The sequence below is a fragment of the Cygnus olor genome, chromosome 3 (assembly GCF_009769625.2).
Source record: "Cygnus olor isolate bCygOlo1 chromosome 3, bCygOlo1.pri.v2, whole genome shotgun sequence".
Taxonomy (NCBI): domain Eukaryota; kingdom Metazoa; phylum Chordata; class Aves; order Anseriformes; family Anatidae; genus Cygnus; species Cygnus olor.
Window position 1 is genome coordinate 101,371,200 of NC_049171.1, and position 24,066 is coordinate 101,395,265.

The following is a 24,066-nucleotide window of genomic DNA, read 5'->3' on the forward strand; positions in this document are numbered from 1 at the left end:
AGGACGTCTCGTGTTGGAGACATGGCTGCAGTGTAAGACTGAGGGGTCCATCCAAGAGACTAGGGATGGTCACAGCTGCACGCAACCTCAGGCAAAGTCTGGGTTCCCAGACCTGAGCTTATCTAGAGCTCCTGAGCCATGGGCAGAGGGTATGACTGGAGGCCCCAGGTGAGACTGCCCAGGGCCATTAAGGCTGGTTGGTGCAGGCTGTGACAGTGCTGTCCAGGCATCCTAAGCTGTGGGTGATCTGTGAGGTTGTATGCATATTCTTTGTTCTGTCTTCAGAGTCTGCTAACAAATATATTGAAGAGCTTAGCACCCAGAACAGACAACTAAAGAACCCTACAGAGCTTTACAAAGCTTCCCAGTTTTACAAGTACGTCTTTAAACTACTTTTTTTTCTTTTTTTTTTCTCTTTTTTTTTCCTCTCCATCTGCTATCTGGAATCTATTTCTTTTTCTCTAAGTTTCCACCCAGCTACTTGAAATATACAGAGTATATGAAAGATAAAATCTGTCCTATATAGGATGCATTACAGTGGCATGTTTCCCTTACTGATATTCATGTCTACTTACAATGCTATACTTACTATAGAGGTCAGGGTTACATTGGAATTATATAATTGCAATAGTTCTTCTGTATTTCAAAGGCTAAACGTCAACAGATACCTTTCATCTTGATATCCTATATTGACAGGTGAATAGCTGAAGAAGCAGAATGGAAAGGTTTCCTAGTCACTTATAGCTAAGGCATAAGCAAAATAGAAAATATTTGTGAATACAATCAGAGGTCAGAGGCTCTTTTTTTCCAAAGACTTAGAAATCTGTAGTAAGCAAGAATTTCAATGGATTTTTTTTTTTTTTTTTGGTCTGGTACTTCTATGAGAGATCCTCTAACCTGGTACATAGAAACCTATTTTCAGATCTGTTACAAAGTAATCTGATAAGCATTCTGCTCTAATGAAAACTTTAGTTTCCAGAAGTTCCTCTAGCCATCATGAAAGTCTTTCACTCTTTTTAGAAGCAGGAAACCATTTGCCACTTGTACTTGTTACAGATGGAAAACTATTTGGTATATGACAGAATGGACATTTTTATAGAGAGGTCTCCAAAGGATTTCATTGGCTGGTTCCTGGAGAAAAATTGAATTATATTCATTTGTTGGCCAGTTATTTATCCCTCATTGTGAAGAATTGTATTTGTTATTCTGGAATAATTTTTACCCTATTAAGGGAAAGTTTGGGGCATGTATTTTCTACATCTGAAGGTGATGAAAACTGCTACTGCTTGTACTCTGTAATAGCTTGACACTTAAAACTATGCTGAAGATACTTGCTTCTCTTTGCATTCTGTAATCTATGCATTTCACTTTTTGCATGAGGAAATGGCTGCCATCTGTTCACTATTAGCCTTGGCTTTATGTGACTGTAAGAACAGCCATACTGGATGAAATGAGATTTTCATCTAGCACAGTATCCTCTCTGACAGTTATCAGTAATATCAGTAAACAATTTATTGTTTTGGGACTGCATGAGACAGGAGTTTCATTTGAGTTGTCTCATTTGGTGTTCACCTATGTTCACCCATGGAGTTCATCCAACTCATTTTTGAATGTACTTCAGAAAAGTGTATTTTTCAATACGCTTAATGTGCGTGGAAGAAGTTCTTTTTCATTCTTTAAAACTGACTTCCTGTTAATTTTGTGGGTGTTCTTCTCATATTTTGAGAAATACTGAATATTCATTCTGTAAACCATTAAAGATTTTATAGACATCTACTCCCTCATCTTAGTCATGTCTTTCCAAACTGAAAAGTCTCTTTTCATTTGTACCTTTACTTATTCTACTCACTCTGCTATCTAACACTTTTATTTTAGGATGGATAACCAGAGATACCCATCTTAAACATTATTCAAAATGTTGATACACAATGGATTTTTATGACAGAATGACATTTTCTGTATAATTCTCACTCCTTTTCCTAATAATTCCACTATTTCAAATGCCTTTTTTAACTGTCTGGTAGCTTTCATATCTTTTAAGGGGAGAATAGAGAAGCTTTAACAGCACGTTTCTTGGGTGGTAATAGCTAATTTTGGACTTATGTTCATTCCGGATGTCACTGACTTAAATAAATGTAGTAGAATCATGCTTTTTTTTTTTTTTCCAAAAAATATATCAATCTTTTCCATTACATCAAACTCACGATTTAATTTTAACTAATTTGCTGTGTACAGAAAAGGGCTGCTAGTCCATAGATCTCAGAAACTCCCTTACAGCTGTTTTAGGAGATTAACGTAACTTTTATAATTTTATTCCTCTTTTACTGAGGTTGATTTCAGCAATTAATAACTTAGTAATTTTATATTTGAGTTCATCTAGGACTCTTCACTGATGTAGTCTATTTTCAATGGATCAGGTTTTAGTAAAATATTTTCCTTCTGACATTTCAGTTGGAAACCAGTCTTGAAAACTGTTCCTAATACAGAACAGCTCTTTCACAGTGAGCAGTGGTGAAATGTTTTATGTTCTCTTTTGTGGCTGTATCTTCCCTGAATGCTACATAGAATCACAGAAACATCAGTTGGTCATCTGCTCCAGCTCAAAGCAGGATTGTTGTCAATACTAGGTCCAGTCAGTCATGATTTTCTCTGTATGAGTCTTGAATACCTCTAGGGATGGAGGTTCCACATTCCCTCTGGGCAATCTGTTACTGATGCTGCCCTTCCACTGTAGTGGAAAAGGTCTGATGTCCAGTCTGAATCTGCCCTTAATTATTTATTGCTCTTGCTCATTCCTTTGCTTCTGACATTTGAAAGATACTTTTTTCTTTTTTTTTTTTTTCATACCTTAACCATGTTGCTTGTTAAAAGCTTTTTTGTACTGCCTTATTCTGGTTTTAAAATTTGATTATGATTATTCTCTTACTGAATTTCCTTACTGTGATTTGACTTCTACTTTTTGAAAGACTTGTTTTTGCATCTAATACTTTCATCCATATGGTAGCTTTTGGAGTAATTTTAGTCTTTGGAGGTATGTGTTCTGTGTTTATGCTGAGTGCTGGAGATGTATCTTTATACAATGCTTGCAACTGCAACTGAGCATGCTATGATCACTCATACAAAATGATTCTTTTACAGTTATTTATTAAATTAGGTGTTTTTTTTCATTTAGTTGCTCAGAGTAAACTCAGTGTTGCTTTTCATTTGTGAGTTCTCTGATGAATGGCTTAGATGAATGAATTGGTCTCTGATAATAAATGTCTAGATCAAATTCAGTCTAAAAGAATAACCTCAAAATCCTTGTTGCTGTGTTTTCTGCTACAGTGGCTTCTCTTAGCTCTTACATTTTTGTACTTGCTGTTGTCTTGCCTTTTTCTTATAAAATATTATTTTCATGCCTTTTTAATTTATTCTTCTTGCTGAAAAATGTGGCTGTTATATCAGTAGTAGACCTTTATAATAACACATTGAAGAGGTTTTATTGGACTGTGAGGATGGGGTAGGGACACATGCTTCTCTATAACTTCATTCGGTGTTTTCTGCATTGAAAATTTACTACTAGATTTTGAAATACTCTATTTTATCTTTTGTTAATAAAGCTTAGAACTTCATTGTAGATTGGAGGGTGTGATAAAAACATTTCTTTTAAATGGAAATTATGAGTAGATTTGTCACTGGTCCCATAGAGCTCTCCTGTTTCATCTTTGTCTGACTTGTAGGTTTAAAATGAATGCAACAACTGTTAAATGAAGTTTTATTCTGGTAGTTACTGGTAGCTAATTAAAAGTAAACATTGAACTAAGTCTGTTGATGTTGTAGATGAATAACTAGTTTTGAATTAATGTACTTTTTATTTTCTGTAAACATTTACACTGAAAAAAAAAAGACTGACCCAAATAAAAGTATTTATACCATGAAGTTTGTTTACTGTCATCTCTGCATTCCCCAGAATACTTGATGTCAGAAAAGCTAAATCTATAAAAATGAGGCTGTGGTACGTGTCCCATGAAACTTTAACATTTTTGTGCATTAACCCAACTTGACCATAGTAAACATGTTTTTAGTCTATCCTTCAACTCTACTGAAGAGAAGGTAACTCACTTTTCTTAGGCTTTTAAATGACTACAAAAGAAAAAGAATATTGTACACCTATACAATTTACAGTACTTTCTCTTTTTCTAGTGTGACACAGATACAGTCACGACTTACTTAACTACTATACTATACTAATCTCTTGCTGACTGTGGACAATCCAAAAAAGAGAAGCAAAACTTTCATACTTCAGTACTGATACAGTCTGCAGAATATGAAGCTTAAATGGGGCATACAGAATTTCTTAGAGGATGTGTTTCTTTGATCAGTGGTCAGGAAGTGGAACTCAGCTGCAGAATAGGACATGACCTTCCCAGACATTCTTGTGTCACAGCCACCATTCTCCAGCTGGCTATATGTAACCTTGAGGCTATTCAACATAACTACACATAATGAGGCAGGACACTGAAGAACTTGCAAATATATCTCACTGGTGTTGCAAGCTGGAAACAGGCAAGGTAGATTGGCCTAAGTAGTAAATATATTTCCTAACTGAAATGTATTGACATATAATAGTAAATATACTTCCAGATGCTTGTGGAGTACTTTAATTCTTTATTCGCAAAAGCTTGAGTTCAGTTGAATGTGTTGTAATGAGTTAATCACTCATAAGCAAACCCTATGCAGTTTTTTTACTAAAGGTTTTGGGCTTTGTTTTACATTTGTGTTGAGAACTGCATAACATTCTTAGGCAAGTGGTCATGTGCACAATTTATACTTAATATGTAAACTACAAGTGATGAAATCTGGTGGACTAGTGGTTGATCAAGGATGCTCTCTAACTTGTAAATGCTTTTTCAGCCCTGAGTACAGTGGTATTGTAATAGGAATTGCAGATGTGAATGGCTGATGTGTAATTCCTGCTACAATGTGACAAAATTTTAGACCTCATTTCAGTCACAAAAACTTTGTAGGTTTTCTTCATGTTTACAGTAATATAAAACAAATGAAAAGGGAGAAATTGTATTATTTTTTCAGCTTTAGTCAATTCTTTCTCCTAGAAAGCACTCACACAGCATCTCTTCATGCCCTGTTCTCCTTTTCAGTTTTCCATTGAGGTTTGAAAATTCTCTCCTTGCTTTTTAATGACTTCCGATGTGTAGGTTTTTTTATGTTCCTTGACTATGAATCCTATTTTTTTGGCCAAACCTTATGCTTCTCTGCATTGGTTTGACTCCCTGTTCTCATCTGTGTTGTATATTGACTGATACCTTCTATTCTCGCCCTATCTCTGTGTCACTTCCCTTTTCTTGTGGTTTTCCCACTGTATCAGAAAGCGATAAATGTAGAGATTGTTTTTTTCTGACTTTCAGAGGCTTGAAATTAGCTTTTCAGGAGCCCTTTAATCTTGCACAGGATGAGAGAGTCATACTCCCAAATCATGGCTCAGGCATAACAAAGAATGCATCAGATCCTTCCAGGTAGTAATGCTACCCATTTAGGGAGGAGAGGAACATCCAGGCGCTGAAGTGGAATATTTGGATCCCAGGTGAACCAAGAAAATAGAGAGTCATTGGATCACATCCAGAAGAGAGAATTTATCATTGAGTTGTCAAGGAAAAAGTCTTTCAACTTTGCTTTATTCTCACTTAACTAACATTTTCACTAAAATGAATAAGCATATGGTCTTACAAAGAACAAAGAAAATGAAAAACTTGACCTTTGAAAATGAAAATACAGTTTATTTAAATAGAAATCATCATATATGCAATAGAATTTTGTAAATTTTTTTTCAGCTTTCTCTGTCCAGCTGGTGAATACTGCTGCATTGTTTACTCAGTTCTTTTTTCCTTCTGTTTTGAAGGGGAAAGACTTTTAAACTCTAGTTAAAATCAAACAGGTACAGTGATTAATATATCTCTTCTCTCTCTGAACAAGTTAAAAAAAAAGTATGTTACACAGGCTTATTTTTTTCTGTTCCATTTAAAGTTTTTTCCTCCCCAACTCATACTTCCATTCTTGTTGCTAATGAGTGTATCATCTAAAAATAGATGTTCATCATTCTATGATATTTTGTATCTTTCTAGATTGGAGGCCAGTGTAATTGTAAGAGACATGTGTCTGGCAGACAATGCAATCAGTGCCAGGAAGGATTCTACAATCTACAACAGTCAAACCCTGATGGCTGCAGTCCCTGTAACTGTAATACCTCTGGGACAGTCAATGGAGATATTACCTGTCACCAAAATTCAGGCCAGTGCAAGTGCAAAGCAAATGTTATTGGTATGTGTAATGGAAGAGTTCGGAGCTACTTTTCTTGTTATCTCTGGAAATAAACACTTGATTTCTAAATGAAAAGTATAGTAAACTTCTTTGCTGAAGGCAGAATTTAAAAATGAATGAAATTAACTGTTGGAAAATTATTAATTTAATAATTCTATCAAACTACAGCTTGAAGCTTAGTTTAATCAACCCTTTAGAAGTTTCTTTACGGTATAGCTGCATTAGCTTACATAGCTCCATACTAATAAGGCACAGAAATAATGTAATTTGCTTACTGCATAGATGTTTCTTTTAGGAAATTAACACTTTTTCAAAATGTTTTATACTTAATGAGTTCTAAGAAAACCATTTCCATGCTAGTTTTCTTAATAGAGCAAAATAAATGGATTTTTTTCTCAAAATATTCTGTGCTACAGGGTCCTTTGTGATAAATCTATCCATTTTTTTCTATTATATTTCTTTGAACTGTTCCTATGAAATGCAAAATAAGTCAACATAATTCCACAGATCATGTACATAGCTAGGGTTAGTTATCAAGGGCCACATAATTTTAATTTTGTAATTCAATGCCAAGCTGATTATAATAAACTGCTACCTTCTGCATTATTTATCATTTTTTTTTACAAGACATGCTTTTTTGTTTGTTACTCCCACAGGTATTTTTCAGAAATTAGATTTGATTATAGCAATTTATTACTTCCAGCATATTTGAGGGGAGCCACAGCCACATAAGGACAAAATTTATCAAGTGCCCAAAATACACAGTATATATAATACACTTTGAAATGTTGATGTATGGGAATATTATGCAAGGAGAATTTCCTGATAAAGTGAGCCTTGCATGGTAACTGTACATGTCTCAGACTATACATGTCTCAAGAAAAAAAAAAAAAAAGAGATCTTTTCCTGCTTTGTTATTAACACAATTAGTAATCTATTATTTTGTCAGTTATACCTGGTTGTAGGTTGTGTTAACAATATTCAAGTTTCAAGTTTCTAATAATTTATAATTTATTGATTTGTGAAAATTGAATTATTTGTAATATTGTGAGCATTCCTTTGTCTCTTCTTTCTTCTTGTTGTAGCTGGAATTTCAAAAAGGAAATAATAAATAAAGAAAAATAACTCTAAACAGACATAAAACTGAACCATCTCTATCCTCTTTCTGTGGAATGCAAAGTACCTGTTTTCCATATGGTAAAGAGAGTGATAAGAGTCAAAAATAATCTCTGTGACTTTATCTGTGCATCCTAAAACCACACTATACATTCAGTAAAATGAACTTCAGAACATTCTTAATTAAATGTTCTTTGCATACATTTTGATCTTCCTAAAATTCTTCCTCTGTGAAAATGTTTTTCTTAACTCAGTGGGAGTTTGGTGTACAAGAAATGCACAGTGTGGTTCTTACATATTTGATTGTCTACATATTACTTTTCTCTCTTTGATGGGAACAATAAGAATTATTTTTATTTCCACTAAAAAGTAGCACAAAAACTGTGTAAATCTGTGCTTGCTGCAAATTTATTTCTAAGTAAGGGGGGGGGCTTTCGTTAAACAAGTAACCGACTATTAACAGGATAAAGACCTAATTCTTTCCAGACTGGATTATCTTTTTTGTTTTCCAAACCAATTCTAAATAAGCTTCTATATATTTGCACATGCAGTAAACTTAACAAAGAATTTGGATTTGTAAATTGTTTTTTAGAACAAACAGTCTATTGCCCTTTTATCTATTTAAACAAACATCATAACAGAAAAATGCAACCATGGACTGTGGTGTTATGAAACATGAACTGTTAGAGTTAACACAACTGTTAAATCTTACTAATGATTCTATCACCAGTAAAATACATTAGCACCAATAATTTTATTAAAGTAGGTCATTCATCTAGAATAAAAAGGTAGAAGAATGTGAATTAAATGCCAAGCGTGCTAACTCCCCTGTACTTGTTAACATTGAATGTGATGCCCTGTAGGCCTTCCTCAGTATCGTTAGGAATAGATTACCTGTCAGGAATATGTATGGCATATTCAAATAAGCACTGCGCATATTTTTAAAACTGATATGATATGAATCCATGTAGACCAATTTTAATAGTTCAAAATGAGTCATAATTCTTGTTAACAATACAGTTATTTTTAAAATTTGCAGCAATAGTGGTCCTTTTTTATTTTCCTTATTGAAATTAAATGATATGCCTTAGGTGAGTCATTCATCACTGTTAAAGGAACTTGCCTTCTGTTGGAGTTTTTGAGTTTTATCCATATGTATAATGCATTTCCTACCATTTTTTAGTTTTGTTTTTCTGCATATAAGATGTTAAATATATGTTAGTATGTTTTGGTACTTTTAAATTATAATATTTTGCTAGAAGATTGTATTTATTTTTTTCTGGATGCAACAATTAAGTGATGGCTTCACAGTGAAGGATTTTCCCACTGCAAGGGAATGCAAGATTGAATTTGCATTTTTTCATACAATAATCTAGTTTGCTTTCTTGTAATGTACATTTTATAAACTAAAATAAAAATGCTATCCCTTGGGGCAGGGATAAAGCAAGCAATGACTTTGAAAACAAAGCTAATAAAACAACAGGATGAAGTATGAAGAAAACCGTTCAGATTTCAGTGTGCTGTATGAGTTAACTAAATCATACATTTAGATAAAAATATTTCATTTTGGATTATGGAAAACATTTCTGCTTTCAGATAGGTTTTTCAGTTAGCTTTCAGCCAAGAATAAACACTAACATAAATGTAAGCATTGTTCAAACAAAAGTACAGTGTTAAGTAAGTCATCAGAATTAGTCTTACGTTGTCCTAGAGTATATTTAATGTTTTTAATATAGTATATAAATCTGTTATCAGAACAGATTGAGAGCCAAGTACTATTCCCTTTATGTTGCACCCTACTAAATAGGGAGAATAGTTCATGTAAGTGCCGGTTGTGCAACAGGTGATCTTCCCGGGGACAAAGGCGATTTTTTTTTTTTTGGTCTTGAAATGTTGCAAAGAATCTCTTGTGGAAGTATCTTAAATTATACTGAGATGACAAAAGAAATGAATGAGTTCTGGAACAAACTGGAAAAGCAAACAGGTTTTTGGGATGCCACTGCTCTTCTATTGATTTGTGCAGCCCTTTCATTCATGCTAGTGAAGAATATTACACACAACCTTCCCCCAAGTATACTTGCACTATTTTTGAATTGAAATTGATGGATTGTCAGCTTTATTACTTTTATTTTTATTACTTTTTATCTTTCCAGGTCTTAGGTGTGATAATTGCAATTTTGGATTTAAAGCTCTCAGATATTCCAATGAAGATGGATGTGAGCCTTGTTGGTGCAACAGCCATGGCTCAGTGAACCAATTTTGCAATCCTCTCACTGGGCAGTGCAGTTGTAAAGAACGAGTAAAAGGACTTCACTGTGATACCTGCGTGGACAACTTTTATGGGCTAGATGTGACTGGCTGCAAGGCTTGTGAGTGTAACATTGCAGGTTCGTTTTCTGGAACAGTGTGCGATGCAAAGACAGGGCAATGTGCATGTAAACCGAATATTGGAGGAAGACAATGCAACAAATGCCTAGATGGCTACCACAAAGTACAAGAAAAGCATTCCTTTGTTTGCCTGCCATGTGACTGTGATAAGGCAGGTACAGTAAATGGCTCTCTGCTTTGTGACAAATCAACAGGACAGTGTCCTTGCAAAGCTGGTGTAACTGGCCTTCAGTGCAATCAATGCATGCTTCACACGTACAACCTCAGCATGAGCAACCTCCTTGGCTGCCAGCGTTGTGACTGTGACGCCGTGGGTACATTAGCAGGAACAGTTTGTGATCACGTTTCTGGACAGTGCGTATGTCTGCCTCATCGTCAGGGGAGAAGGTGTAATGAGTGTAAGCCAGGTAAGGAAATTGAAAGAAAATCTATCTGATGTAGTAAGCTTTGTTTTGTCACACATTGTCACAGTTCCTCCAGTTTTAATGTGTACTTACAGAGCTTCATGTCTGATACTTCTCTGACTTGTCATTAATTTTTTTTTATTTATTTACATTTCTTCCTAACTTTGCGAGCGAGAGGGCAGTATTAATGTCTGTATTGACATTAAATACGTATTCTATTGCCAGAAACTGTATAATTTGTATTATTACTGCACTTTCAATACATCCAAAATATCTTATTCTTGTAGATATTGGAAAACTATCCAATTCTTCACGGCCAATTCACTGAATAAGTTGCAGTCTAAGAGTTAAATTAGCATAGTTTGATGACCTCATAACAAAATAGTGGTTTTGGACGGCTGAATACAAGCACTTAAGGAGGTTGAACATAGTTTCTGGCATGATTTGGTTGAACTCAGATGGTGCTGGCAAGTATGCTGCTCAAAACTGTACACCTGCCTTGCCGTGTTGAGGATGTGCTGGCTTTCATGAGGACTGCTTGCAGTTTGACCCTACAAATAGCTGATACTGCAGTTGCTGTGTGTCTGTTCAAGCTTTCATACTGTATTATTGTACACAGAGTTTAAATGTTCATTATAAGTGGGTAGCTCCGTAGTTACACTTTAATGTTTTTGTTTTAAAAAGCGGGTGGTTAAAGTGAAACTACAGGTAATATTAACCTACCCTGAGTAATAATATCAAACAGATAGATTTAGTTCATGTTAAATACATATGCAATTTATTAAAATAGCAGGTCACATTAAAAGGTACATTATAGCTCCATTGGTTTTAATATGCCATTCAATAATTTGAACAGAGGTTAAAAAAGCTGCTTAACCTCCATTAAGTATTTTTAAAAATATTTTAATTTAAATTATTTTAGGTAAATATACTAATAAATAAGGCACTGTTCTGTTTTTCTTAGTTCCTCCTCCAGTGCTATTTGACCTGCTAACCCTCTACAGCAGCCACTTAATCAGAGATCGGCAGAGGAGTGATGTCAAGGCTTCCCGAGTCAGTGACCGCCCTTGTCCTTGAAAAAGAAAGGCCAGGGTTTATGCAGAGCTAAATGGTTTAAAAAGGTTTAATTGATAGTATGAACAGACTGGTTTGTGGAAAAGCCTACATGGCACTCAAAGGAATACTTTCACAATAGTTCCTGTTAAAAAAAAAATATATATATATATATACACACACATATAGATATATATTCACACATATATGCATTTTCTTAAGAATATCATTTAATGTTACTAAGAAATAAGTGTAAACATGTATGTGCTGAACACAGAGCTCTCTTCAGTAGGTGAAAGTTTAAGTCCTTAGTACTGTAAAAGCATTGTATTACTATCAGTATAAGACAGTGTACTGTGGTATTTTCATTGACATTTCAGTGTTGACCCCAGTCTGAGCTGATTCAGACATGTACTGTATCTGACTTTTATATAAATTCTTTGTTAATATATTCCAAAGAAGAATTTTCTATAAAACAGGGTTGATTATAACGAGAAAGTTGAAACAAATAGTTGAATTAGTATTGCTTACCACTGTCAGAAAGCTAGAAGTAAGAAAATGGTGGGGGAGGGGGGGTGGGGAGGGATGTGTGGTGGGGGAAGAAAACACAACACAAAACACACAAACCCATCAAACTAAAATCTCAAGAAATTCAGACCATACTATCAGGTAGATCATGACTGTTCATAGAAGGGCTTGGTTAATTGGAAGTGTAACAAAGAAAAAATGCAACAACAAACATAGTAAAACTTAGTAGTGGAAAAGCTGTATGATGAAATGGGAGAGGTGAATCGTGTTGGACAATTTCGTATGTTACAGATGTATGAAGTCTTGAAAAAATGACTGTGAAACTCCCATTTATTTTACAAAGAAAAAATATGGAAGAATTGAATTGACTCCAAATACACAGTACCCTTGCTTTGTTTTTTCTTGGGACAAAGATATGAAAATGCACTCCAAGTATATATGGAGTCAGCACAGCCAAATTAAAAGCACACCATTAACAATTTTAAACTGTCATCTCTAAAACATACTGAGGACTTCTTAAACTAAGGACGGCTAAACATCCCTAAAACATATGGAAGACATTTCAGATTTGTGGCCTGAGTTTCCTTAGTAGAATACAGGATCCTTGTCTGTGTTTTTTTTTTTTTTTTTTTTTTTTTAATATCCTTGCATAATTAATGATATTTAAAATAACTTTAGAATAAGGGTTTCCCATTGTATCATATAGTCTGTGTACCTCAAGAAAATTAAAGATGTTTACAGAAGTTACCAAAATCTGAATGCAGGAAAAGCTGTCAAGGGAGAAAATTGGACCCCTCACTACAGGAAGGAGATCGAGGTGCTCAAGCATGTCCAGAGAAGGGCAACAAAGCTGGTGAGGGGTCTGGAGAATGAGTCTTATGAGGAGCGGCTGAGATTGTTTAGCCTGGAGAAGAGGAGCGACCTTATCGCTCTCTATAGGTACCTTAAAGGAGGCTGTAGCGAGGTGGGGATTGGTCTGTTCTCCCACATGCCCGGTGATAGGACAAGGGGGAACGGGCTAAAGTTGCACCAAGGGAGGTTTAGGTTGGATATTAGGAAGAATTTCTTTACCGAAAGGGTTGTTAGGCATTGGAATGGGCTGCCCAGGGAAGTGGTTGAGTCACCATCCCTGGAGGTCTCTAAAAGACGTTTAGGTGTAGAGCTTAGTGATATGGTTTAGTGGAGGACTTGTTAGTGTTAGGTAAGAGGTTGGACTCGGTGATCTTGGAAGTCTCTTCCAACCTAGATGATTCTGTGAAAAATTCAAACCAAATGCAACTTCAGAAAATCATTTTACTATGAGAATTTCCTTGTTGTAAAACCATTCCTAGAGCATTCAGCCATGCGTATCATCTCTTAAGCTGCATCCATGACCTGGTGTCTTCCAATTTGTTCTGACAGAAGTAACATTTTTTGTAGATTTATTCATACTTGTATATACTTTTAAACTAATTGTGTTTTTAAAAAAGAGGAAAACTTGTTTCTAAGAGGAAACAGAACAAAAATGCAGTTTTACGTTATATATAAATTTGGTTTTGAGATGTCCTAGGTTGCAGTAGTAGAGACCTGTTCTTTCTAACCGCCAAATAGGAGTGAACAGTTGCCTTATTCCATGATTGTCAGTCCATGCTGACTAAGATTTGCTCCACACAAATCCCATTCAACACATATCATAGATCTTGAATCCTCTCATAAGTGCAGCGAAGAAACAAAACAAACTATAAAGGCATTTTGTGAGTTCTTTGCTTAATGACCACAGCTTTTCAGTTGTACATAGCACAGAAAAGATGTAAACCAGAATGCAGAACATGTGGCCAGGCAACAGTATGGAGCTTTTGTGTATGGGCTGCCTCCCTTCTTGGCCAGAGAAATGTGAAGCATGCAGTGACAAAGTTGACGGTGTTGCTAACTGTACATTTTACAACACAGACTAGTTGTGGTTAAGAAATGAGTGATACTGATGTAGTCGATAAGCATGTAAATGTGCTAAGGAATTTTTCAGGTGTTCTCTTTTCATGAGATATATAGTGGGAGAAATAATATGAGTATAATTAAAGAAGGAAGATGAATACTTTGCTACGACTTTCATTCTTTTGAAGAATGTATTTGATTGACAAACGTGATCAGTTATGGTTGAATTGGAAAAAAATCTGAAAAAGAATAAGCATAATACTAGCTATATACTTAGATCTTGTAGAGATTTGCTGTGGCTGTCTTAAAATTGGAAATTGGCTCTCTTATACAACAGTGGATCCTTCATAAAGCAACTTTTATTAGCCCGTCTAACCTTGCTGTAAATTTAGCTTGCATTAAGTTGTTTCTTACTCCTTCCTGCCAAATTCTAGGTGGTAGAAGTAAATAATAATAATAATCATTATAACAAATTGTATGAATTTGTCTCTTCTCTTTTTGTCAATGCTAATTTAAGTAATTAATTTACCTATGCATTTTTTGGGGGCTGGGGGAGGGTATTCTTCTGTTTTCACATACCTCACTTTTTCATACCTCACTCTTACATATTTTTTTTTATTAATTGACTATTACTTGCTACTTTTAGATTTTAAAAATATCAAGAAACTTGGGTAGATTTTTAGAATGATTGTAGAAGATTATCATTAAAAAAAAAAAGTACCAAATTCTTTACTCCTCTACAGTGGTTTGGCTGTTATGACATTAGGGTATAGACATTAGAACCAGGCTGTTTAACTTGAGGCTATTGACAATATTTTTTCTGCTGTGACAAAAGTAATATATGCTATAGTGATCAGTCCTGCTTAGCTGAAATTCATTTCTGTACTAGAGATCAGCTTATTTATCCACTATGGTCTTTTCTTACACATCAGTTCTATGCAAAATTTCTGATGGACAAGAATCCGTTGTAGCCTGCATGCTTATCATTTACTACAGCTGTAAACTGGGTACCGAAGAAGTGCTTTGACCTTCTGCTGGAGTCCAGGCTTAAACTTGTTTCCTAACTTCCAGTTACATTCTTCAAGTGGAGTTGTTCATTGTGCTCAAGAGTGACATTGCTGGGAAATGGTCTCTTCTATTTATGCACAGGATGGGTACTGTACTGCGCAGACAACTGCAGTATGAGATAATACATGCTGCCTCACTAATAACTTCAAGCTATTCAGTCTCTGTGGTGGCTCAGTTTGGGGCCTCTCTGGAATAAAGTGCCAACAGCATGTTTTTTTTTTTATGATGTGAATGTATGTTAACTGGAGACTGATATCACTTCAGTGTCCACTTGAGATTTATCTCACTGAGGACCAGACGCTAAACTCGAACAAAGATTTGAGCAGTAAAATTCTAATGTTTTCAATTTGTTTAGTTCTTCTGCTATTTGGATATGAGCTCACAGTGCAACACTGCTATGAAGACAGAGAATACTACCCTAGGGGTGTATATATGAAGCTATCTCATGTAAGAAAAAATAAATAATAAGGCCTTGGGTGATATGACATGTTACAATACAATTTTGGGCCCCTTATTATAAAGCAGGACATCAGAAAGTTATTGGACAGTGAAAAAGGTTTGGTAACTGAGAACATGACTAGGAAGAAGCTGATTGAATTTCATCTGTAGAGAGGAAAGCTGTATGACAAGTCTGTGCAAATACTGCATACCTGTTTGACTAAAGATGGATTTTCTTCTGTTCAAGTTGTGCAGTAATTAATAGTAAACAGATGACAGAGACAGAAACCCCTAACAATGGCCCTGTCTTAGGTTCAGTGTTTGAAGATCGGTACTCACAGCTGACAACTGCCAGACTAAGACTGCATCACCATCATCATTTGCATAAGTCATACACATAAAAATAGACTATACCAGTGGTACATCATCACAAAAAATTGTACTAAATGTCTTGCTTATAATTTCAGGTGAGGCTGTAAATGATGAATTAAGTTCTTTAATTCTCAGCTTAGAGGTGTATACAGTCTATCTAATTGTATTTATCTGTAATGGGTTAGTTGCATGGATAAAGTTTGATTGTGAGCGGAAAGAAAGAGAAATAGTATAGCAGAAATGTACCAAATATACAGTGGGGAAAGTAAAGTGAATGCTCCAGTTGATAATTTGAAATAATACAGGAACAGAAGGGTGGCATTCAGAATGAAAGCTTTTTAATAGCAGATGAGTAACTTTTTCAATAGTTTATTATTTTCTGTGATTTTTTTTTTGTGTAGGATACAAGCTATGTGTTTAGTAGGAGTGAAAAAAGAAAAAAATCACATAGACCTGGGAATGCTGACTAAATGACTAAATGTAGGCTTTCTTAAGAAACCTCCTAATGTTCCAAGGGTTCAGCCAACCATTGGCTGAGAAAGATTAAGAGACCTTCCTAAGAAAACAAATGCATTTCTTGCATTTTGCAACTGTTTAATACTGGCCAATGTCAAGGATTAGATCACAGACCAGAATGCACAAATGCCTGTTCTTGCATATTACTTTTTATGTTTCTACTGCTTGTGGTGCATTTGTTAGCACCTCTCATGTCCTTGGACCTTTACTTTCCCCATCGATACGTTAATGTACTCCTCCTATTTTGCATTTGCTCTGTCTAAAACAAAGTCTGAAGATAGAGAATAAAAAATCAGAATTGGCAACTGCAGGATGAATATCATCTTTAAAAATGCCAATGACAAGATTTAGAAGCTCTGCGCTGCAGGAAGGTTATACTGCTTTGTGTTGGGTTATGTGTATTACTTAATCTTTTGTTCTTTTGTTTCATCCCAGATTATAGGCAAGTTAATATCAGTCTTGCTAGGTTCACTTTTTGCATTTGTTCTTATATTGTCACTTATACAAAATCGCTTTCTCTCTCCTAGGTTTTTATTTTTCTCCATCCAGTGTCACTGGCTGTCTGCCATGCCTGTGCCACATAGCTGGTTCAGTGAGTCAGGTTTGTGATACGCTAACTGGCCAATGTATTTGCCAAGATGCCTCTGTAACAGGACAGACATGTGAACGTTGCAAAGAACATTATTTTGGATTTGACTCTGTCACAGGAAGGTGAGTGTTTTCTTTTTTACAGTTCGCTTATATCATCGTCTTTACATTTTTCTCATGGTACCTCATTCTGAGGCTTCAGTAACAATAAAAAGGTGCTCTACTTATAGCAAGCCTTCTTTGAATTTATGTAAATTCTGAGATTTACATGTGGTACGTTATAAGTTTACTTCATGCTCACTTGTGAAGTAAAAAATTTTGCCACAGATTTCAGTAGAAACAAAATGAAAGCTAATACTATCTAATGTATTACATACTGGTAATTGTTTCATTACAATTCTGCGGCATCTTCTGTAATGTGTCATTTTCTAGGGTGTTAATCATTTGCTCTTAAAATACAGGTTTTGGATTATATATAGGAAATGTAATCTGCCATTCTTATAAGCAGAACGCTTATGAAAAAATTCAGGGAGACATTTTCATGGAAAAATAAAGTAAAAAATTTACAGATATTCCTGTCTTTGCAGATTTCTTTCAGCAGCAGCAGTAGAAGTATAGCACCTTTCCTCTTAAAAATCTGTTTTTTCTGAAGGTGTGCATGTTTTTCAGGACTTAGTTAATGTGCCACGGGGTGAATTGTTTATCTAATGTACCCTGGGGCTTTTACGTACAGTGAAATTATATAGATATATTCTCTGGAATGTAAGGGGTGTAAAATATATCTATAGGTAGTGCATTGTAATTCCAACTATTGTTCTTTCTCTTCCAGTGTCATCTTTCTTGCTTAATCCCCACAATCTCAATTTCCTTTTAAATATTGTCTAGAAAGATTGCACAGCTGTAATGCTATCATATTTTCATGCAGACTGATGGTGGTAAAGTGTTTTCTTATGCTTAGCATTTTTGCCTTTAAAAAACCAAAACCCCACCAAAAAAGACTTAAGCAAAATATACCATGTTCTTCCCCTTGTGCTCCCTTCCCCCAGCTACTGTGGGTAGACATGCTTTTAGGCAGTGACTATCAGTCTTGCCTGGCATATACTTGACATTATTCTGCAGATTTTTCACTTTAACTTTTATGTTACTGTCACTCATTAGGAGATTTTTAAAATTATTTTTTACTGTTGCGGGTCACAGAGGCTTCTGCTAATGGCCATAAAGTAATCTGTAGGAATAAGGACTTCCTATTTTCACTTCCTGCCATTTCTAATGGTAAAGGATAAAATCTGTGCAATATTAAATTTCCCTTTTAAATATATTTTCCTTATTATTACTGATCTTTTTTTTTTTAGTTACTTGGAGTAGATTTTATTTCTTACTTTTAGTATGTGAGCAAAAGGTTTCAATCTTGAAGAAATAGCTCTCCTGAACTAGATATTGGCCCCCAATTACTTGCATTTTGAGCTGCATTCTGAAATTCAAAATACAGAAATATCTAGATCCAAAGTGTAGCTCATCTTGTAAAGACAGAAGTTTTTACAGCTCTGGAATTTGAATCAGAGTTGTTTTAATGCCTTAATACTTCTTAATCCTCATGACAGTATTGAAGACTGCTCCGGTAGTACATTAACATGATTAACTTTTGTTGCATACACTTGGCTTCCTTTTGGTTAGCATCTACTTGGGCAGCGTACCTCTATTCCTCAGGCAGAAACATTTATCTACTGAAAATGGTAATCCAAGTCTCTATTAGTCTATCTTAATCCATTTCTTTAACTGTTTTTATCTTCTTAAAAAGAGCAATATGCTTTTCCTTTCTTTGTAAAGTTACGAAGCCATTTAAACCATCCTGGCTCTAAGTGTCTTTTAAGGATTCTACAGTAACAGAATAAAAAGGGTGTGAGTTATCTGTAGTGGCAAAGACGTATCTGTCTTAGCACAATAGCAGAAAAGAAGCAGAAGTAGTGATACATAGAAACTGTGAGTCTTTAAAATTCTACGAGCCTTAGAGGAATGTATATGTGTGTTGATTTCTTCTGTGATGTTCTTAAGATAAAACATGAAATCCATATTTTTTAATGCATTTCAGCTTATGAAGCAGGAAAATTTCCTTGGCAATCAGGGAATTAGAGATTCTGGGTGTTTGCAGTGGTCTGAACAGATCTGTAATGATTGTGGGCATTGTTACGCATTTGAAATTACTTACCTCTGTATTGTTTACTATAATGAACTGGTCAATGAACATCACAAATTGTTTATCTATCTATATATATATCTTGACAGATTACTGTTTATGAAATCCATTTAGCAAGTGAAGTTTTCCCATAAGGATGAAAAATGAAGATTTTAAACAGATTGCTGGAGAGGCTCTAACTGCACCTAGAGAGTCAATGTAATAAAGGTTTCTCTATATTAATATTACAAAAACCATTTATCCTCACAAAATCAATATTGCAATTCATCTTGGCCCGACATTTCTCTTTCCATGTTTTAAAGTCTGTTTTCTTTGATTATATGTAATTCTCTTTTAATAAATCTCAAATATATTTGACTCAGAGTATCCTGATGAAGTAGCATATAACAAGAACGCTGAAAATATTCCTTACATGATTAAAAGTTTAAAAGAATTAATTTTTCTCTCTTTAATTGAATGAATCCTTAATCATGAACTGTGAATGAAAACAAAGCCAGTTCTAGCATTCTGCTGTTAAAGAAAACAATGTATGTGTCATCTTGACCCTAAAAATAAATGTGGGCAACCCTATGGAACTGGATATGGTGACATGCTTGCTGTTTACAGGATCAGGACCCTAATTCAGTATAGATGGAGAAAGGGAGCCTACACTTTAGAAGAAAATACAACTATTTCAAGTGAAAAGAAGCAGCCCCACCCTATCAGGCAGTGAAAAGTATTACTGTGCTATTACTGTGAATGTACGTGTATGTGAGTTTGATTGTCTCATGTGTGAATGACAATGAAAACTGGGATACTCAGGGGGCCCTGATTCATAAGACGTGCAGTAATATACAGGAGAGTGGGAAGAAAAGCTTGTCTCTTACTGTTTATATACTGAGACTATTTTGTTACCCCCCAACTATATGTAATAAATATCACATAATCAAATTATGAAATAATAAAATATTGCATCGCTGAGCAAATAATTGTGCCTTTGTTTTTTCTTTAACTAAACCATTTTTTTTCAGTCATGGCATTTAAATAGTCTAAACAAAACCTCTATTTGAAGGGGGATTTGGATGCACTGTCTACAGATGAAAAGACTTAATACAGTTTGAAAAAATTGCCCTTTTCTCTTGACTATAAAAGAGCACAAACTACAGTACAGTGGTTTCTAAGAGAGAATGTATTTTATTTATTCCCTAAGGGATATTAGTCCATAAAACAAATTTGCAGCTTATTTTGCAGCTTTAGCTTTTATCAGCCTTTTTAAGGGTGTTGAATGATTACCCAGGAGATCACACAGCACGAGCTGCTGTGGAGTAAAGGAACTCTAATACAGATAGCTCTGTGATGGGTAGAAAATATATGTGAAGAGTTTTCTTAAACTTGGTTAAAAATCTGTCACATTTAATGTCTATTTCACTGATTATTGACCTGAATTTTCATGTCCTAATGTGAAAACATTTTCTACCACCCCTTCCATTTTCCTTTGCCATAAAAAGCCAACACCTAAATGATAACTGAACTCACTTTTATTTCTGCCTCCATACAGATAGGAAGAGATAGGCTAAAGTGATGGTGATAACTGGAAAAATTGTGAAGTAAATTGTGTAAAGGCACCACCACCTATTTCCTCAGATCTGGTGAAATTGGTCAAAGGGAGATAAGCAGAAAACAAACAATTCTAATCTAGTCTTAGAGCTAGCAGAGCAGAGGGGAAGTGGCAGGACTGCCTCTCCCTCGGATTCTTCCAAGGTCTTTCTGCTGCTTCATCATCTTGGGACCTGGCACCTGGAGTAATATAAGAATCCCTCTAGGCTAATCTTGTTTGGGCCTGAAAATGGGACTCAAAATTTTGCAGCTCAGGACAAGGGGAGTGATGTGCAGATTTTCTAGCATGCTTTAGCTGCACTGTACAGTCCAAAATTTCTCCCAGTTCTTGATTTTTCAAAACTCTTTTAAATTATACTCTAAAGTTCAATGTTTTTTTTTGTCATTGTTGACTTTTTCTGCTACAACAAATAATAGCAGTCTGTGGGTGTTATAAAAGTAGTTGCAGTAAAGAAAAAAATGCTTTGCTTAACTTCTGAGATTTTGCAAGTCTTTGAATATTTGCATAATCTGACATTGGTATCCCTGCTTTAAATGAGTGTCAGTGGGGAAATAATATAGCAAGTGAAAAACAAGTTCATTGCGAGAGGTTCCACATGCAAAAAACAAAGCATAAATTAGTGCTGAAAGTGCTGTACTGATGCCACGGAGATTTACAGAATTGAAATGTGGCATTTGTATGAACTGATGCTTTTATTTTATTTTTTTTTAATTTAACAAATACTTTAATTTAAACATCTAGTTAAGTATCCTTTTAGTTAATTCCATTTTGTCTATCAGGCAGCAAAGGAAATGTGCTTTCTGTTATAATAAGTTTTGCTTATCTTTGCTTTTTTTACTGTTTTAATCTGATATTTTTTCTCCACTTTTGTCTTTGCATTCTTTCTGCTTTATCTGCAGTTGTTTATTTTTGCAACTTCAAGTTGCCTCTGTTATAATAAATTATTAACTAATTTTCATTTTCAACGGAAGACTAGTTTCCTTTAAGTTAGAAAGTTGCCTATTTTGTGCAGAAACCTATGAAACTGGTAGCACGTGTAACCCTGAACTCTCTTGTTGTGCAAAAAAGATTGTATGGGTAAGAATTGCAAGACTGAGTGCATAATGTGGTTATTACCAAACATCATTATGCATTTGATATGTGGATCAATGTATTTAATAGATCTTTAATTTTGAGCAGTTTTTGTATAAATCAGAACATTATTCTGGCATTGAGATTTTAATTTTTATAATGGGCATCTTTTTTAAGTTACTTTTTTAACAGGCTAATGGATTTTCTGCTGTGTTTCAGGCTATTTCACTGTTTATGATTTTTAAATTATGTTACACAAGAATCTTCTAAACAAAGTTCTACTGTGCTTAACTGAAGTGCTAATGTGTTTTGATCACTTACTTGATTTGTTTTTGTTTATAGATGTCAGCAGTGTAATTGTCATCCTGCAGGAGCCATTAGTGCAACTTGTCATCTTGTTACTGGACAGTGTGTTTGTAAACAGTTTGTAACTGGCTTGAAATGTGACAACTGTGTTCCCGATGCTAGTAATTTGGATGTCCACAACCTATTTGGCTGCAGTAAAAGTAAGTGGATGTTAGGTCCTAAAAGCATGTATTTCAAATTAATGTTTCGTTATCGATTTAGCGAGCACTAAAATAGTTCATCAGTACTAAAACTGGGTTTGGCTTTTTTTCCCTTCATATTTCTTGCCCTTAGTTTAGGTGTTTTTCATGATATGTATCTTAGGAGTGTTTTCTGTTGTGATGTACAGACTGCTTAGTATCATACACACAGCTTACACTTACCAGTCTAACCCACTTGAGAAGTAATGGCCCATAGTTCCCTTGCACTTCTTACCACTTTCTTTGCAGTGGCAAAAGTATAGTTCACCTTTTAGTCACATTAATAGAATAGTATTTGTACAGCTTACGGCTTAGCCCCCTGTCTTACCATTGACAGGAGGCAGAAGTCTTGCCTTCTGAAGGTCAGAAAATCACAAGATTTGTGATTAATTCGAAATCTGCTCCTCAGTGCAACATAACTTTGCCTGTCTCCTCATGGAGTTGTTTGTTGTTGTTGTTGTTGTCCTGTCAGTTTGGGAAAATATGTGATGTGGTGTAACTGAGCATTATAAACTGGGATGTGTGAGGCTGAGCTAATGCTGTGTTGATGGCCGCATCCTGAGTTGTACTGAGTCACGTTGCAATGGAACACCTGCACTTCTGCCTTTGCAGGGAGTCTGGATGTGAAGAGATGGCAAGACTTTGTGTCGTAACTGGTCAAAATTGAATGTTCTGATTTGCTCGCTGGTCCACTGTCTCTATACTAGCAGGGATTTTAAAGAAGGAGAGGAAAGGTATATTTAATAAGAAGATTCATATTTTAAGTTGTCTTCAATTCTGTGTTTGGAAAAAAAGCTTTGAGGACATCATACCATGCAATGCCAAACTCTATGGGTAGGACCTGAGCTAATTGTGAAAAAGTTGTGTTACGTTTCTGTGGTATGCTCTACTGCCATATGCAGTTAACAGCCCAGTCTTAAAAGTCACATAACCAGTTAATGAGGTACTCTGCAGATGCTAATTGGTCATTTCTGTTAGCAGACCTAATTAATAATGGCCTGACCAGACGTATAGTGAGAGTTAGCTCATGTAGCCACATGTAATGCAACAACAACGTTAGATGTTCCCAAGTAATCTCTGCAGTGTGTTTCTGGACCCTTTTTCAACAAAATACGTTTCTGTATTTTGCACAGGCATTTAGGCGTGATATATCATTGTGATATGCACATACTGTGGACTTGCAAGCAGAGATATACATGCACAAAGAGTTTGTTTACAAGGACCCTTTGCTTCTTATTTGTATTTGGATTGTAAATCCATTTGAATTCTGAATAATATGTACTGCAGAATGCACAATACTATAAATGGGATAGAACAAAGATCCTGTTTCCAGAGGTGATTGTTCTCAAAGTTTGGAATTGTTTAAGATACAATTTTGTATTGTTCTTCCCCTTACTCTTCTGTAGAACATATAGTGTCTATTCACTGGGCAGATCGTTGATTGGTTGTTGTTTCTTTTAAAAATGTAGGATGTTTCAACGGAATGTATAATAATAATATATGGCACTTTTATGATGCTGTTCATCTTCAAAGTGCTTTACAAACATAAACCAACCTACTTATTTATGTTGGGATATACATTGGATAAAGGTCAATGGCAATTCAACTATAAAATTGATTAATAATAACATGACATAGATAAATAATATCATAGATTTTAGTTAGAAAAAATACATCAGGCAGTATTCTAAATGACATGCGGAGTCCTCTTCTGGACATAAGTGATATAGCAATTGCTGTCTTTTGATTATTCATACCAAAATACTTGTTGCACAGATACAGAACTTTGACTTGCTTTGATATTTGTGATTATTTTCATAGCAATACAGTATTTTTTGATACACATCATTACTTGTCTTCGCTTTTAATAACAAATGTAAGCTGCTATCACTATGCAACTAATATTTTTTAATGTAAAGACCTATTTTCAGTTTTTCTGCTCAACAATATCTTAGATACACT

General features: G+C 35.0%; 1 protein-coding gene across 1 annotated transcript in view; it reads left to right on the forward strand.

Moving 5' to 3' along the window:
* The window catches only part of USH2A (usherin), a 420,079-nt gene that overhangs the window by 76,603 nt on the left and 319,410 nt on the right, over nucleotides 1-24,066 (forward strand). The window contains 4 exon segments of the mRNA XM_040551919.1: nucleotides 6,120-6,315; nucleotides 9,585-10,226; nucleotides 16,637-16,820; nucleotides 21,902-22,065. Coding sequence (XP_040407853.1) covers nucleotides 6,120-6,315; nucleotides 9,585-10,226; nucleotides 16,637-16,820; nucleotides 21,902-22,065 — 1,186 coding nt within the window.